Below are 18,885 nucleotides of genomic sequence, written 5' to 3' on the forward strand. Positions count from 1 at the left end.
AGCGATGGCCTGCTGAGACTGGGCCATGGCCTGCAGAGACTGGGCCATGGCCTGCAGAGACTGGGCTGTGGCCTGCTGAGACTGGGCTATGGCCTGCTGAGACTGGGCCATGGCCTGCTGAGACTGGGCTATGGCGTTGAGCGCCTCTGCCATCTGGCGCTGGCACTGGCTCATGGCCTCCTGTGAGAGGGCAGCCATTTCCTGGGCCACAGACGCCGCCTGCATGGAAGGCCCCAGGCCTCGCAAACCGTTCCCCATGTCTGACACCGTCGCACCCATTGCCTCCACCGCGGACGCCACCCGTGCGGTGTCAGCCTGGGTGGCACGCATGACCGGGACCACTCCCAGCTCCTGGACGCGGGTGGACTCCTCCACCTGCAACCGCAGCCGCCGCAAGCCACCCGTCACCCTATTCGCTCGTCTCCGTGTCGGAGGTTGCATCGGATCTATGTGTGGGTGTGGTAACTGCAGGAACCCGGGATCCATCTGGGCGGCAGATGTTCGCTTGGCCTGGGCTGCCCTCCGACCGCCCGGTCCCTCTGCTGCTCCTACCTCCACCTGCTGTACCGGGACGGCTGTGTTGTGCGCACCAGTGAGTGTACCAGACGCCTCATCACTAAAGTGCCCAACCGTGGTGAGTGTTTCTGCGATGGTGGAGGGTGTTGGTGACAGCAGTGGCGTTGTGTCGTGCTCTTCGTCCCACTCTGAGTCCATGGCACTTTGGGGTGGGGGTTCGTCTCCACCCATCCACTCTGAGTCACTGTCCGGTATTTCGTCTTCCCGGGTAGGGGTGTCCTGGGTAGTGCTGTCCCGGGTAGTGCTGTCCCGGGTAGTGCTGTCCCGGGTAGTGCTGTCCCGGGTAGGGGTGTCCTGGGTAGTGGTGTCCCGGGTAGGGGTGTCCTGGGTAGTGCTGTCCCGGGTAGGGGTGTCCTGGGTAGTGGTGTCCCGGGTAGGGGTGTCCTGGATAGTGGTGTCCTGGGTAGTGGTGTCCTGGCTCGGATGTGACGGGGGCCTGTGGCTGCCCCCCTCATCGCTGGGTGGTCGCTCCCGCACGTGACGGGGGTGTCGTCTCCCTGTTGCTCCAGGTCTCTCCGTCTCCCGTGGTGTGCGAGGGGCATCCTGCGGGCGTCGCATGCTGGAGGGTCCGGGTCTCTCCGTCTCCCGTGGTGTGCGAGGGGCATCCTGCGGGCGTCGCATGCTGGAGGGTCCGGGTCTCTCCGTCTCCCGTGGTCTCCGAGGGGCATCCTGCGGGCGTCGCATGCTGGAGGGTGCGGGTCTCTCCGTCTCCTGTGGTGTGCGAGGGGCATCCTGCGGGCGTCGCATGCTGGAGGGTCCGGGTCTCTCCGTCTCCCGTGGTCTCCGAGGGGCATCCTGCGGGCGTCGCATGCTGGAGGGTCCGGGTCTCTCACTCTCCCGTGGTCTCCGAGGGGCATCCTGCGGGCGTCGCATGCTGGAGGGTGCGGGTCTCTCCGTCTCCCGTGGTCTCCGAGGGGCATCCTGCGGGCAGTGTGCATCTGCGGGGATGGGTGCCTGGACGTTTGGTCCTGCGATACACAATGAAGCATGCATGGTTAGACATCAGGCAGTGATCAGGTGATACGGGGGAGGGGGATATAGGGGAGGGGGGATATGGGGACGGGCTGTTGGTGGCTCACTTGCTCGTGGGGCCCCGACCTCTGCATCAGCAACCTCCCGGTCCTCAGGTCCGCCAGCCAGTTCCAGGGCCCTTTCCTCGTGTACGGTCAGTGGCCTCTCATCAGCGGGCCCTCCTCCAGTCCTCACATGCTCCCTATTGTTGTGTGCGCGCTTCTCCTGTGGGGGGGGGGGGGTGATGGCAGGGGTAAAAGGCAACAGTGTTAGGCAGGTATATGAATGCACGCCATCGGTTGCGCGTGCATTGCAGAGGTTAAGGTTAGGGCTGGATTCACTTGGGGATATGGGGGAGGGGGGGATATGGGGAGGGGGGATATGGGGGAGGGGGGATATGGGGGATATGGGGGAGGGGGTATATGGGGGAGGGGGATATGGGGAGGGGGGATATGGGGGAGGGGGGGATATGGGGAGGGGGGATATGGGGGAGGGGGGATATGGGGGAGGGGGGATATGGGGGTGGGGGGGTATGGGGGAGGGGGGATATGGGGGATATGGGGAGGGGGGATATGGGGGATATGGGGGAGGGGGATATGGGGGAGGGGGGATATGGGGGAGGGGGGATATGGGGGATATGGGGGAGGGGGGATATGGGGGAGGGGGGATATGGGGAGGGGGGGATATGGGGATATGGGGGTGGGGGATATGGGGGAGGGGGGATATGGGGAGGGGGGATATGGGGGAGGGGGGATATGGGGAGGGGGGATATGGGGAGGGGGGATATGGGGGAGGGGGGATATGGGGGATATGGGGGAGGGGGGATATATGGGAGGGGGGATATGGGGGAGGGGGGATATGGGGGAGGGGGGATATGGGGGAGGGGGGATATGGGGGATATGGGGGAGGGGGGATATGGGGGAGGGGGGGATATGGGGGAGGGGGGATATGGGGGATATGGGGAGGGGGGATATGGGGGATATGGGGGAGGGGGGATATGGGGAGGGGGGATATGGGGGATATGGGGGAGGCTCACCCTGCCTGCTCTGACGAGGTCGTTCACCTTCTTGTGGCACTGGGTGCCTGTCCGTGGTGTTAGGGCCACAGCGGTGACGGCCTCTGCCACCTCCCTCCACAGACGCCGGCTGTGGCGTGGGGCAACTCTGCGGCCGTGCCCGGGATACAGGGCGTCCCTCCTCTGCTCCACCGCGTCCATGAGCGCCTCCACATCGCGTGACTCAAACCTCGGGGCTGAGCGACGGCCAGCCATCAAGTCGGGTGTTGCGGTCGGGTGTTCCGGTCGGGTGGGGGGGAGCTGCGCGGCCTTATGAGCCGTCACGCCGTGCAGCGCGTATGACGCTGCACGGCGTGAACCACTGCGCAAGCGCGGATCCCGTTACGTCGCTGCTAGCCCATTTTGGGCCGCAGACTATCGGCCCATTTTTATGACGTGACGCAAGTGGGATTTGCGCCGTTTTTTGCGCCGATCGGCGGACTTTCCGCCGATAATGGAGAATTTCGCTCCTGATGTTTAACCGATGGCAAAAAGCAATATTCTGGAAAGCCCTTTTGCCAGAGTGAAACTGAGAAAAAGTAGCCAATTGGACATGAGTCCTGTGTCAAAGTCAGCTGGGTGACCATGAATTTGGCTGTGTCTGTACCCTAACCCTAACCGGTGATTTGAATTTTGTCGATCTAGATTCAGTTGAAGAAAAATTTGTCTGAAAATGGTTTTAGGCAGACGCAATGTGAGAGAATTTTATCTGGATCTCTACCCGATGGTTTGGAGTTTCTGGGTGATCAGGGAACCATGGAAATCACATCCAGCTTCACCAAATTGGTCACCCTTCATTCAGCAAGGCCTGAATTTTTCGGATAGTGGGATGGTGTTCTCCACTGTCTCCGAGTGCCCCTCAGCCACTTTGCGCTCGAATGGGCATTAAGTGGTTGCAGGCCATGGATTAGCCCCTCACTCAGGAGGAAGTCCCGACTTGTAGAGCTGTCCAATATTTGTTGTCCGTTACATTTGTTGGGTGTCAGCTCTGAAAAAGTTTGGCGGACCTGCCGAGGTGCCACAGGGTGGAAGGTTGACCTGTTACCAGGACCACGGACGGGTGCATGTGGCAACAGAATCTGCTGGTGAAGGCGTCAGAATCTATATGTTTCGTTTCGTTCATTTCTTGACTTTTTTGAGCCTTCCACAAAATATAAAGACAGGTCCAGAGAGCAGAGGGCCTTTAAATTTGTAGCCATGACAATCTTCCTCTTCATGGCAGACCATCTTTGCCACATTAATTCCCAGCATAGACTCTCAGTTGGGCATGGCTCCCCCCCACCCTCTACTTCCCTCTACTTCACACCACTAATTATTTGCCTTCCCACCGGGAGGCCTTTAATTGGCCATCCAACACTTGACTCAACAATCTGAGACTGTGGGGGCGGGAGCAAGCAAGCCAATTCGCTTTCCACTCTCCTCCTCCACCCGGTTGAAAAATGTAAATCACAACCCAGTGTTGCCTTATCTTTAAGCTGTTCTTTAAGTTATTTAGGACCAGTTGACAGGTCTTCAGAACCATTGACAGGCAGATCTTGTTGCCTGTAACACTGTGCCTCATATGCCCCTTCCCTGTATGTGGATGCTGTTCTCCTGCAGTAACGGTATTCTCTTGACCATTGCACAGATCACAAGCAAACAGTGCACACAAACCCTCACTAAATCTGCTCATATAGCCAATGGTGTTCTGCAATTGCAATAACAGATGTTTTGACTCATATGTTGGAGAATTGGCCTGTCGACTGCTCCAGAAATGTAAAAGGGGTCATTTTTACAATCACTGTGTTGTCATTGGCTTTCTTTCTCACTCTGTGTCAGCTACTGTGACGCTACCATATCATGCAAATACGTGAATTAGGAGCCGAAGTAGGCCATTCGGCCCTTCACCCCTGTTCTTCCATTCAATAAGATCCTGGCTGCTCTGATTGTGGTCTCAACTTCACATTTTGCCTTCCCCTTCCAATAACCTTTGACTCTCTTGTTAGTCAAAAATCAATCTACCTCTGCCTTCAAAGTATTCAATGACCCGGCCTCTGCCACACTCTGGGGAAGAGGGTTGCAAAGACTCAAGACCCCTTGGGAGAAATAATTTATCTTCATCTCCATCTTCAATGGAAGGCCAGTTATTTTTTAAACTATTACCCCTAGTTCTGGCCTCTTCCACAATGAGAAACATCCTTTCAGCATCCACACTGCCAAGTCCTCTCAGGATCCTACATGTTTCAGTGAAGCGACTTGAGACATTCGGAGGTTGTGAAAAGCCTGATTGTAATACCAATCTTTTCTTCTCAGTTCACAATGGAGCAAATGCCTGACAACCAGCAAATTCTGACACTTTATTGATCGGCCATTAAACCCATTTTTGACGAAGTTCAACGAGATCTCAAATGCTGTTTTACACAGAGCTAATGCAGTGCTCAGAGTGACCTCTAAACAGCACAGCCGACTGCATTACCAACTTCACAGGGATTCAAGAGATGTTTAAACCTTTCACGTGCACGTTGTTGCATTGTATTTCTCCGGCGGCGCTGTTATTAAATAGTTGAACCGACCAAAGGATCAAGACGATCATTCAACCACTCAAGACGGTTCCACCATTCAGTTACACCATGGCTGACCTGTATCTGATCTCCACCGAGATTGTATCCTGGGATCAGAGCACTGTTCGATGATGAGAGTTTGAGTAGGCCGGGCTCATGGTTTCTGGAGTTTGCAAGAATGAGAGGTTATCTTGTTGAAAGGTATAAAATACTAAGTGGGCTTGACAGGGTAGATGCTGAGAGGCTGTTTTCCCTCTCTGGAGGGTGCAGAATAAGGGTCATGGTCCCATGATAAGGGACCAGCCATTTCGGACCGCAATGAGGAGAAATGTCTTCTCCCAGAGGATGATGAATCTTTGGAACTCTCTACCCCAGACACCTGTGGATGTTGAATCATTGAGTAACTTCAAAACGGAGGCTGATAAGATCCTTGGAAATCAAGGGGTATGAGCAAATAAATGGAGTTGATGTGGAGAATCAGCCACGATTTTACTGCTTAACAAAGCAGGCCTGAGGGGCCTATTTCTGATGTTCTTATATCCGCTTTGGTTCCATAGCCTCTGCTTTAACAAAAATCTACGAATCTCAGTTCTGGCACAAAATAATGTGGCCTGTAGCACAGGTGAAATTCTGGCACATCTCTTTATGAAGGAACTGCTGTGAGTTGAGGAGAGACAACATCTCCCCCTGCAAGGCCTCATACATGGGTTCAAGTAAAATCTAGAACCCATAAAGTTTAAACAAAAATACAAATTTTGATTAATCGAATGTTGAATCCAACCCAAAGAGTTGTCTAGGAATATATTTAATCTCATCTCTAAGGCTTTTGAAACATTGCCAAAAAAGCAGACACCGCTATGAATGCATTTTCAGAAGAATGTGGTTGCAGCCAACATGGTTTCTTGATGCCACAATCTCACTATGAAATGCTCCAATGTTGTGACTTACAAGATTCTTCCATTCCTTTGTGACTTTATTGAAAACTGCAGGATGCATTTGACGTCCCACCGTGGGATGTGTTTTTGGTGGCAGTGGACACTTTATTAAGGCTAAAATAGGGCAGTTGGCCATCACATCACCTTCCTGCCCACCCCTGAACCCACCCCCATAATATGGGGTGGGGGGGTTGTTGGGTGGGTAAATAAATAATTAAAGGTCAATTGGGCTTGTTAACAAACTAATTGAGCCAAATAATACATTAGCCACATCATAATATGGTTTGCACGGGTAGTAGGGCAAGAGTGGACAGGCCAATTTTAAAATAATTGTTTTTAAAGTGTGCGAAAAAGAGGGAGGGTGGTGCTTCTGGGACGACAGGGGAACAGTTTCCCCCAAGATATTCCTCCCCCAACCCATTTCATCCTACCCGCCTGCTCCAAAATCACCCCACCCCACCTCTGGGTCTCCCTCCCCTAACTCCTTCCTGCCCAGGACCGTTTATTTCCCTCACTCCGGGATCCATCTTCTTGGGCCTGCTTGCAGTCCTGGCAGTGTCCACTAATGTGCTCTTGGCACTGATGGAGCTACCAGCCAATTGGGTTTCCCAACAGCTCTTGAGGGCAGCTCTTCCGCCCCAGTGAGGGGGCGGAATTCCCGCAATGCCCCTAATTAGCTCGTCCCACAGCGCGATATGCCTGTGGGGTGGGTCGGCATGCAACGGGTCGGCACCACACCAACTCTGCTTCTGAGGAGAGTGATCCGTCCACCACCCCTGTAATACTCTGACCTCTGGGTTTCTGGCCCTGCGCACTTATAATGCATTCGTTTCCAAGGTCAGGGGAAACTTTGCCATCTGCACAGAAAGAAATTAAACTTTCAAAAACACTGAAGCAAAACTGAAATGGCCAGGAAGTTCAGCAAGCTGTCAATTGCCCCCGACATTAGAAGCAGAGGCTTTCAAGTCTGCTTATACTGACAAGGTATCACTTTCAAAGTTAAGAAACTTTGATGATTACCTGAAGATTTTGCTCAGCTTTCTATATTTGTAGATCGGACTTTTAGAACATGGCTAAATTTGACTTGGTTAAATTATTGAAATGCATGTTAGAATGAGAGGGGCTTTGTTCATTCGTATGAAATGCCGCCGAGGACAATTTTCACCATCAAGATTGTGACTTACTTTTCAGGATCTCAGGGTTATAAAATGTTGCTGCAAATGCCACGGGTTCCTCCATCGCTGTTTCAAAGCCAGTTTCCCTGTACTGTGGCCGGCCCTTCATCGACTGGCACTTTAGCATTTTCCAGTGCTCCGGGTAAAATATCGTCATGAGTTCATCCACACTGGATACAGACCGCAACTGATGTTCCAGTTCACTGCTCATGTGACCCTGACAAAGAACACACGAGTGTCAGTACACAGGCATCAATTCAGATGAGGTGATGCTTGAAATTAGAGCAGCGGAGTGACCTGACACACACATTCACAAATATCCGACTACTGCTGAGGCCATCAGTTACTCTGGGTCTGTCAGGTGCCATTTCTGGATCATACATTGGTCCCAAATTATTCAGAAGTGAACGATCTTTGCATCCTAACAAAGGAATTTGAGTAAGAGGTCTGCTTGATAAGATGTAAAATTCATAAAGGCAAACAACTTGTGCACTTGGGGAACACAAGGGATAGATTTATTTGTGGTGATTATGTGACTAGACTACGGGCAGCATGGTGGCGCAGTGGTTAGCACTGCTGCCTCATGACGCCAAGGTCCCAGGTTCGATCCCGGCTCTGGGTCACTGTCGATGTGGCAGTCGCCCCCGCAACCCAAAGATGTGGAGGGTAGGTGGATTGGCCATGCTAAATTGCCCTTTAATTGGAAAAAAATGAATTGGGTACTCTAAATTTATTTTTTAAAAATGTTACTGGACTAATAATCCTTGAAGTCCGGACTAATATTCCTGAAAAAGGGAGTTCAACTCCCACCGAGTCAGTTTACGTGTTCAAATCCAGTTCATAAATAAAATCAATATTCAGCAAAAACAGTTACAATTGAAACTGGAGGGGGTGAAGGAATTGAACCATTCTGTGTGTTAGTTTAATCCACCCAGGCCTAAAGAAATATTTTGCTGTCCTGGTTAAAAAAAAAATGTTCCTCATGATTTTATCACAGAAACAGCGAACAGAGGAATCTCCACATCTTAATTTCTCTATTTCTTTCAGTAAGTAATTTACAGAAATATATGTGAAAATCATTTTATAAGCAGGCATTTTACGATTTTTAAAAACATATTAGTAAAGTGATGTACACAATTGTTCAGGAAACTCAATGGTTTCAGTGCTGGATTTCAAAAGGCAACTTAACATGGAGGCTATGTTTTACTCAGCTAGGTGGCTAGCTACAGAACCGAGTGACAAGAGTTTCAAATTAAGTAGGAAAGCACATGATGTTATTCATTGTGACCTTCCATATGCTTTTTGCAGCAATGAACATTGGATTTATCTGGATCAGCTTCAAACTTACACAATTGAGCTCGAATCATGAGCCTCAAAGTTCAATTCTAAACCAGTCTGCTGTGCAAGGAGAGGCTTCTGAACCCCGACAGACAAATTCCTCCTGCTCCACCCAAACCCTGGAAGGAAATTATCCACATAACTTCTTCTAAACCCCAGGGAAAAATGCAATGCCTTTCCGATCCTCATACTGAAGCAGTCCATGCCCCAATGCAGCAAGGCCTGGACCATATCCAGGCTTGGGCTGACAAGTGGTCAGTAACATTTGCACAAGACAAGTGCCACTCAATTACCATCTCCAACAATGGAGGATCTGACCATCACCCCTTGATATTCAATGGGATTACCAGCGCTGAATCTGCCACAATCAACATCCTGGGGGTTACCATTGATCAGAAACTGAACTAGCCATATAAATATTGTGGCTACAGGTCAGAGGTTAGGAATCTTGCAGCAAGTAACTCACCTCCTGACTCCCCAAAGACTGTCCACCACTGCAAGGCACAGGTCAAGAATGTGATGGCATCCACTTGCGTGGATGAGCGCAGCTCCAACAACACTCAAGAAGCTTGACACCATCCAGGATAAAGCAGCACGCTTGATTGTTACCCCACCTATAAACATTCACTCCCTCCACAACAAACGCACAGCAGCAGCAGTGTGTACAAGATGCACTTCAGGAACTCACAAAGGCAGTAATTTGCAAACCCATGGCCGCTAACATCGAGAAGGTCAAGGACAGCAGAGACATGGAAATACCAACAAGTTCCCCTCCAAGTCACTCACCATCCTGACTTTGAAATATATTACCATTCCTTCACTGTCGCTGGGTCAATATCCTGGAACTCCCTCTCTAACAGCACTGTGGGTGTGCCTTCACCATATGGACTGCAGAAGTTCAAGAAGGCAGCTCAACATCACCATCTCAAGGACAATTAGGGATGGACAATAAATGCTGGCCTAACCAGCAGCACCCACGTCCCATAAAATGAATAATAAAAAATGTTACAATTACACTTGTGTGTCTCTCCAACTTCGACAGATGCACCATAGAAAGCAATCTTTCTGGTTGTATTACAGCTTGGTATGGAGCCTGCTCTGCCCAATCAGGCATTGAAGAGGGAACTAGATTATTATCTGAAAAAGACGAATGTGCTGGGGCACGGGGTGTAGGTGGCAGACTGGCATGAGGTTAATTGCTCATTGGGAGAACAACGCAGGCACATTGAATGGTCTTCTGTACTGTAGCAATTCTGTGATAGGTGTTCTAAGGCGTTGTAATGATGCAGTCATAGGGCAATGTAATACATTTGTCCCAGGGACAGATTATTATAGATTTTCCCTTTCTAAAACAATGCACACACAACAATATAAAATGGCTTGGTGGCAATGGTGGCACGTTGCTGTCATTACTCCACTGACATATACACACTTGGAACTCTGAACATGTAAAGAACAAGGTGAAAGTCCCGTATCTGCTGTCCGGAAATCTAAGCATGCAGGTACAACAGGCGGCAGAGAAGGCAAATGGTAAGTTGGTCTTCATAACAAGAAGATTCGAGTACAGGAGGAGGAATGTCTTGCTGCAATTATACAGGACCTGGAATATTGGGAGCAGTTTTGGTCTCCTTATCTGAGGAAGGATGTTCTTGCTCGAGAGCAAGTGCAGCAAAGGTTTGCCAGACTGATTCCTGGGATGGTGGGACTAACGTACGAGGAGAGGTTGAATAAACTTGGTTTATTCTCACTGGAACGACCGAGGTTGAGGGGCAACCTGATAGAGGTCTACAAAATTATGAGGGGCATAGACAGGGTGGATAAAGTCAGAGACTTTTTCCCAGGGTAGGGGGGTCAATTATTAGGAGGCATAGGTTTAAGGTGCGAAGGGCAAGGTTTAGAGGAGATGTACGAGGCAAGTTTTTTACACAGAGGGTAGTGGGTGCCTGGAACTCGCTGCCGGAGGAGGTGGTGGAAGCAGGGACAATAGTGACATTTGAGGGGCATCTTCACAAATACATGAATAAGACGGGAATAGAGGGATACGGACCCAGGAAGTGTAGAAGATTTTAGTTTAGACGGGCAGCATGGTCGGCGCAGGCTTGGAGGGCCGAAGGGCCTGTTCCTGTGCTGTACTTTTCTTTGTTCTTTGTTCTTTGAGAGGTTGAATCGATTAGGATTGTTTTTGCTGGAGTTCAGAATAATGAGGGAGGATCTCATTGAAATCTATAAAATTCTAACAGGACTGGACAGGGTAGTTTCAAGAGGGATGTTCCTAATGGTGGGTGTGTCCAGAACTAAGGGTCACAGTCTGTGGATACGGGGGTGGACCATTTCGGACAGAAATTAGGAGAGATTTTTTTCACCCAGAGAGTGGTGGACCTGTGGAATTTGTTACCACAAAAAGCAGTTGAAGCAAAAGCATTGTATGTTTTCAAGAAACAGTTCGATATAACATTTGGGGCGAAGGGGATCAAAGTGGGCACAACCAGGCTGTTGAGTTGAATGATCAGCCGTGATCATATTGAATGGTGAAACAGGCTGAAAGGGCCGAATGGCCTCCTCCTGCTCCTATTTTCTATGTTCCTATATTACTCCAAGGGGACATGCTATTTGGTCAACCACAGACTACAATGAAATGAAATGAAATGAAAATTGCTCATTGTCACAAGTAGGCTTCAAATGAAGTTACGGTGAAAAGCCCCTGGTCGCCACATTCCGGCACCTGTTTGGGGAGGCTGGTATGGGAATTGAACCGTGCTGCTGGCTTGCCTTGGTCTGCTTTCAAAGCCAGCGATTTAGCCCTGAGCTTAATGATTAGGAAATGTTTAACTAATTAGAACTTCCACCCTTCTCTTGTCAGTAAAAACCTTTGAATAAGTTGTTGCTTGCTGACTGAGATGTAACTAGGTTTTTAATGGCATACTAATACCATAGTTACTGTTAAATGCCATCACTGGCCCTGAAAAGTTAATTTTATATTTACGGGAAATCAATTTTTTCTGTTCATAATAAAAAATATCAGCATTTTTAACTAATACATGTTTCTCAAAGGTTTGTTTATATTAATATTTTAGCTTCTAACTTAATCCAGTCATAATCACTTATTTTGTAGCCTAAAACTTTCAAAATGATGGATAATCAGCTCTTGCAACTTCCTGGTTTGCCATCTTCAATGTGATGGGCTGCCTATCCTGCTGTCATCCCTGCTCCTACCTGGAGATCTCCTTCACTTGTCACCAGATTAAAACCATCTTGGGGAAAGGGAAAATCCATGCTGCAAGGAACATTTGAACTTTGTGGGCAGCTGTCTTTGAGGTCAATATGGAGTGCACAGTATCACTGCCAATGCCAAAGATCTGGGCCAAAATATTTGATTATAACCCTACATTTATCCTCTCCAACTTACATCTATCCTCCCTTGCCTAATTAAACAAGAATGCCTGGGTTAGCAATAAGTAAAGTAAAGTACGCTTATTGTCACAAGTAGGCTTCAAATGAAGTTACTGTGAAAAGCCCCTAGTCGCCACATTCCAGCACCTGTTCGGGGAGGCTGGTATGGGAATCAAACCGTGCTGCTGGCCTGCCTTGGTCTGCTTTAAAAGCCAGTGATTTAGCCCAGTGTGCTAAACCAGCCCCTAGCCCAATAGCCTCATCACTTATACATGTTGATGCCTAAAAATCAACAGGCAGGTATCTGGAGAATAATTTTGTTAGCTGTAGTTCTCTGTTGCTTTCTCCATGGCAAAGCTTTGGCCAATCAGAATCAACTTACCGATCAGCATCATTTTCCCCTGCAGCATAAATTATTTTCAAATTTGACATTTTTGCATTTGTCCTGATGGGTGCAGACAGACAAGCTTCGGCAATAAGTCCCTCTTTTCCATAATATTCAAATTATATGGATGTTTTAACTAATTATTTCTTCCACTTTGAGATGGTGTGATTGGGCCTAAAATGCCATGTTTGTGGTCAGCATGGACTTGCAGAAGGCATTCAATAATTTTCCCTTCAAGAGATTGTTAACAAAAATAAAAGCACATGGAATTGAAGGCAACCTGTTGTCATGGTTAAGGGATTGTTTAGGAAACAGAGGAACAACAGCAGCAATACATGGTTATCAACCCAAGTTGGCCACATGAGACTAGTGATGTCACCTCGGAGACTGTAGCGGTACCTCAACTTTTCAATACATTGATAAATTAACTTGATGAAGGAATAGGGAGCTGTATGTCCAAGTCTGCTGAAGACATTAAGTTCAGTGATGTAGATAGGAACAGAATTTTGCCATGTGTGTTGATTAAGTTAGAGGGGAAAACTGGCAGGTGGAATTAAATTTAGCAAGTGTGAGACCATGGGCTTTGGGTCTGAGGAAGAACGGTCAGAGTACTTTCTAAATGGTGAGAAATCAGTCACTATGAAGCACCAGAGAGATTTAGGGGTCCAAATACATAAAATCATTCACTGTTAGTGGATAGGTGCAGCAAAAGACAAATGAAATGTGGCATTTATCTCATGGCCTCTGGAATACAAAGTGCCGGTAGTTATGCTACAGTTAGGTCTGGTTAGTCTCCATTTTGAGCAGTGCATTTAATAACAGGCACCAAATCTCAGGGAGGATATAACAGCTTTGGAGAGGACACAGCAACAACTAAAAATTTCAAAACTGAGATTGATAGTTTTCTTTGTTGGACTTGGGCATGGAGAGTTACCAAAGCAAGATAGATAGATAAAGTTAAGGTACAGATCAGCCATGATCAAACAGTCTGATCATGGGCAGCATAGTGGCACAGTGGCTAGCACTGCTGCATCACAGCACCGGGAACTCAGGTTCAATTCTGGCCTGGGTGACTGCATGGAGTTTCTCCCCGTGTCTGCGTGGGTTTCCTCCGGGTGGCTGGGGTTTCCTCCCACAATCCAAAGATGTGCAGGTTAGGTGGATTGGCAATGCTAAATTGCCCCTTACTGTCCAAAAGGTTAGGTGGGCAAGCTGGGATAGAGTGGGCCTGGGTAGGATACTTTTTCGGAGGGTCAGTGCAGATAGGATGGGCCGAAAGACCTCCTTCTGCACTGTCGGGGCTGAATGGTCTACTTTTGTTTCTTTGTCCCCAGAAGCTCCCTTATTGTGCCCCTATGCAGTAATCCGGCAGGACTTATTTCCACTAATCTTCGTGTATGTCAAAAAATGAGAAAAGAAATGATTTCAATATGACACAAATTGCTCTCTCTGAGGGCGAAGAAATAAGACGATTAAAATGTTCATGTGACGTCCTACAAAAGTAAAGACACTTTTACATTACTGCTGTCACCTGTAAAGAGGTTAAAAACCAACAATATTTAGCATAATTCATGTCCTGCTTGGATAAACTGAGGAAAATTGGCAAAACCATTCTGACCGCTTTTAAAGAACTCCATTGTCACAAAGGCCTATGGACGCTAGGTCAGACACCCCCCAGAAATTTGCTCTTCTATTAAAGGCTAGTCTGCACATTTGTGGAAAAAAATTAAGTAGAAGACTATTTATCTTAGTCAATTACTAAATAATGAGGCAATTTGTTTTAAAGACTTGCACTGGAATGTGATTATATGGCTGTCAAATTAATTTATATACATGTCCGAGTGTTTAATCTATTTTAATCAACTGACAATGTTCTCTCTTTACCAGACAAGCAAATGTATTTTGGTTACAGCTGGTAAAAGTTTTCGAACTTCCAGCTGTTGGGTATCAGCTAAAATCTGAGTTAACGTCAGTCCTAAGCACCACCAATGGTTTGACGTGCAAAATCCTCTACTCAGTCGTTATTCTTTCAATTAATCCCGAACTTCTCCTTGACTGTCTGTGCGGAGTCTGCACGTTCTCCCCGTGTCCGCGTGGGTTTCCTCCGGGTGCTCCGGTTTCCTCCCACAGTCCAAAGATGTGCGGGTTGGGTCGATTGGCCATGCTAAATTGCCCTTCGTGTCCAAAAAGGTTAAGCGGGGTTACTGGGTTACGATGATAGGGTGGAGGTGTGGGCTTGAGTAGGGTTCCCTTTCCAAGGGCCGGTGCAGACTTGATGGGCCAAATGGCCTCCTACAGCACTGTAAATTCATTTCTCTTAGCGTATCGAATTATTTATTTATTTTTTCCAATTAAGGGGCAATTTAGTGTGGCCAATCCACCTAATCTGCACATCTTTGGGTTGTGGGGGTGAAACCCACGCAGACATGGGGCGAATGTGCAAATTCCACACGGACAGTGACCCAGGGCCGGGATTCGAACCCAAGTCCTCAGCACCGCAGTCCCAGTGCTAACCACTGCACCACATGCCGCCCCAGCACTGTAAATTCTATGATTGTCCCATAGTCTTAAGATACGATGTCACAACTGAACAAAATAATATTCATTTCAGGACTCGACTTTTGAATCTGCATCTTAGATCATCTAGCAAACAACGTTTTCTGTATGCTAAAATTACATCGGAAGATTTTGACTAAGTATTCTGTGTTCCTTTCTCGGGCTGGAACAAATTTTCATCCCTTATAGTTCCACTTTCCTCCAAACCACTAATTGGGTTCTAGACCTTTACTCTTTCATTTGAATAATCGTATTTATAGATTTGAGCAAAAATGGCCACACAGCAGCATTAAGGAATAGGCTGCGATCCGGAGCAGTGAATTGTGAATGAATTTGAAAAGAACTGGGCGAAGCAGTCCCAGTATAACTATTATGCACTGATTTGCGAATTGCAATTAATTAATAGCAAAAGCTAACTTGGCTGCATGCCCGTATGCATGTTCTCAAGAAACTTCAAAGGTCAAGAGATGAGACTCAGGCATCCCCAATGGTGGGGCACCTTAGTATGTTTTAAATTTTGCAAAAGCAAGTTGTTCATTTTTTGGATACCAAAGTCACTTAAGCTGCGTGTAAATCACAGTATTTAAGTGCAATTTAGGCTCAACCCAAAAAAAATCATGTGCTGTCGCCCACAGCTATCGAAAGAAGATCTATTATATATGTAGAATGGATTCTTCGATAGCTCTTGCCCTGTAATTAACTAAGCAAACGCTGTCTTTCTGTTTCACCACTGGCTAAGTGATACATTGGTACACAGTTTTAGATTTACAAGGGAACGGCTAGAGCAAGATGTGCCAACTGAAATGTCTTCTCGGAAAGATTTTTTTCAAAAGCTGGCTCTCATCCCTTTTCTAATAGTACACCAAAAATTCACTCCATGCCAGCAGAACTTTATAATCTGAATGCTCTTTCACTGTGGTATTATAGTAATAACAGCAATGTAGAAGCACTCAATTCCTGTCAAACGTTGAATGCATGAGCTCCTGTAGAATGTAATGGATTTCATTAACAAAGGTTTGATGAAACCACAATTACATGAAGGCTTCATAGTCTGCAGTTACTGCATTTAGATTCCTGGCACGTGGAGGAACACACGCCAATATCTTCTTGTTGGCTTTGTCATGTCTTATTTTCCAGTCAGATACCGAGGGAACCAAACTTAGAATCATAGAATCCCTACAGGCCAGAAGGGGGCCACCCGGCCCATCGAGTCTACACTGACCCTCCGAAAGAGCACCCCATCCCCGTAACCCTATCTAACCTTTAGACACATTAAGGGGCAATTTATCATGGGCAATCCACCTAACCTGCACATCTTTGGAAAGTGGGAGGAAACAAGAGCATCCGGAGGAAACCCACGCAGACAAGGGGAGAAGGTGCAAACTCCACACAGACAGTCACCCGAGGCCGGAATTGAACCCGGGCCCCAGGCGCAGTGCTAAACACTGCGCCGCCGTGCCGCCCCAACTGCTGCTTGATCTGTGTTTTGCATTCAGGTCATTTTGTGTTTAGAATTTAAATGTTGCGTATCTAATGCAAGTGTCAATCATCATTTTGTTTCAGTTATCTTGTAGATAAGGAAAGCAGCTCATGATATTCAGCAAATCAAAAAGTCAGATTTAAAACATTTCCCAAAATGTGTTTCTCCCAAGAGTTTCCCTAATTGCAAAACATACCTTTCAGTTTGACAATGACCCGTATGAATTAAAATGTTGCAATGAGTTAGCTTGTTTGTGGGATATAAGAGCAGTAGGCTGCCACCTCCTCCTCCTTCTCTAGCCTGCCCCACCATTCAGTCAGATTATGGCTCATCTGTCAACTCCACTTGGTTTCGTTGGACACTTATCTCCATATGCCTTTATATCCCTGACTAACAAAAATCCATTGATTCAGTCTTGAAAACTCCAGTTGATCCAGTATCCACAGCCATTTTTATGTTTGGGCAAGGGGGAATGGGAATACCTGATTTCTCCTACCATTTGTGTGGAAAAGGTGCTGTCTGATTTTCCTCTGAAATGGTCCGGTTTGAATCTTAACATATGCTCCCTTGATTCCCCTACAAGACCACTGGGTTTTGGAGGTATAAAAATCAGCCTGGCTTCCAACTCCTGATCATTATTTCATGACGCTTGCTTCATTGTCCATGTTTGTAGATGTCAGGTGGGGGAGGGACTAGCCTGTGATGGACTGCAAGAGTGAATAATGACACTCACTGGGATAGATTATTCTCTACACCATCCAAAGACAATGATCACAAGGGCTCACCACCAATTTTTGTGGTATTGTATTCCAGCCTTCTGAAGAGGAATGGGAGACAATTGAAATCTCCTTTCATTTGGAGGGCTCCTTTGATGGAATATTTTCATGTCCATAACCAAAGAGTGAGAGATGAAAACTTTTGCAGACAGATAGGGATTGTGGTCTCAGTTGGAGACACAACGTCTATTGAGGGGAGAGAAGAGGCGGCACAGTAGCACAGTGGTTAGCACTGTTGCTTCACAGTTCCAGGTCCCAGGTTCAATTCCGGCTTGGGTCACTGTCTGTGTAGAGTCCGCATGTTCTCCCTGTGTCTGCGTGGGCTTCCTCCGGGTGCTCCGGTTTCCTCCCCACAAGTCCCAAAAGACGTGCTGTTGGGTAATTTGGACATTCTGAATTCTCCCTCTCTGTACCTGAACAGGTGATGGAATGTGGCGACTAGAGCTTTGTCACAGTAACTTCATTGCAAAACACAGTGGTTAGCACAGTTGCTCCACAGTGCCAGGGTCCCAGGTTCAATTCCCGGCTTGGGTCACTGACTGTGCAGAGTCTGCACATTCTCCCCGTGTCTGCGTGGGTTTCCTCCGGGTGCTCCGGTTTCCTCCCACAAATCCCAAAAGACGTGCTGTTAGTTTATTTGGACATTCTGAATTCTCCCTCAATGGACCCGAACGGGCGCCGGAATGTGGTGACTCAGAGCTTTTCACAGTAACTTCATTTACCATAAGACCATAAGACATAGAAGCAGAATTAGGTCACTCGCTCATCGAGTCTGCTTCGTCATTCAATCTTGGCTGATATTTTTCCCATCCCCATTCTCCTGCCTCCTCCCTGCAACCCCTTATCCCCTTACATTGCAGTGTTAATGTAAGCCTACTTATGACAATAATAGAGATTATTATTAATGTAAGTCTACTTGTGACAATAAAGATTATTTAAAAAAATTAAGAATTAGAAGGAGGCGGAGGAGAAAAGTGAAAGGAAGAATGGAACACAGGGAGGCTCCGGATGCTGTGGTTCCTCAGGAAGGGGACAGAGCAGTGCCACATTAGGAGAAGCCCATAAGTCCTCATCGGAAGTGCCGATGAGCTTAGCCCCTAAGGGTATACAGGCAGTGACTTAGATACCTGGAACTGGGTGAGACTCAGTGCAGGAGAAGTCCCAGGATTTCAAAGGCGACTGTGATATCACCAGGTGAGATGCATGCAGGGGATGTCATCCAAACAAAAAGGGCTTCCACTCAACCAATTTGCAACTGGCCAGAATCGGCGGGTCATGCAGGTATCTGCCAGGTACCCAGAGAAGTGTCATACATGCTCGAAACGTTAATTCTGCGTTTCTCTCTCCACAGATGCTGCCAGACCTGTTGAGTTCTCCGGCGTTTTCTGTTTTCGTTCCAGGTTTACAGCATTCGCAGTATTTTGCTTGCATTTTAGGTGCTTGGAACTAATTGGGCAGCCCTTTCACAGAGCCTGTACAGGCATTATGGGCTGAATGGCCTCCTTTTCTGTTCTATGATTCAGGTCTGCTCACTGGGCACGTCTCTTTATGCTCTAGGGAGTGTTTTCACTCGCCCAGTAGGACTGTGCCATACCTCGGTGATCAAACAGATGTTCTCTTTTGATATTTTCAGGTGAAGGGAACCAACAATAAATGAGATGGCTGGGAA

General features: G+C 47.6%; 1 protein-coding gene across 3 annotated transcripts in view; it reads right to left on the bottom strand.

Annotated features, from left to right (window-relative positions):
* Positions 1 to 18,885, bottom strand: part of vegfc (vascular endothelial growth factor c) — a 254,164-nt gene that overhangs the window by 109,715 nt on the left and 125,564 nt on the right. For all 3 annotated transcript variants that reach the window (XM_072515794.1, XM_072515795.1, XM_072515796.1), the window contains one exon: positions 7,301 to 7,508. In XM_072515794.1, coding sequence (XP_072371895.1) covers positions 7,301 to 7,508 — 208 coding nt within the window. The remainder of the gene's footprint in view (positions 1 to 7,300; positions 7,509 to 18,885) is intronic.

The sequence above is a fragment of the Scyliorhinus torazame genome, chromosome 9 (genome assembly GCF_047496885.1).
Source record: "Scyliorhinus torazame isolate Kashiwa2021f chromosome 9, sScyTor2.1, whole genome shotgun sequence".
In the NCBI taxonomy this organism is placed as follows: domain Eukaryota; kingdom Metazoa; phylum Chordata; class Chondrichthyes; order Carcharhiniformes; family Scyliorhinidae; genus Scyliorhinus; species Scyliorhinus torazame.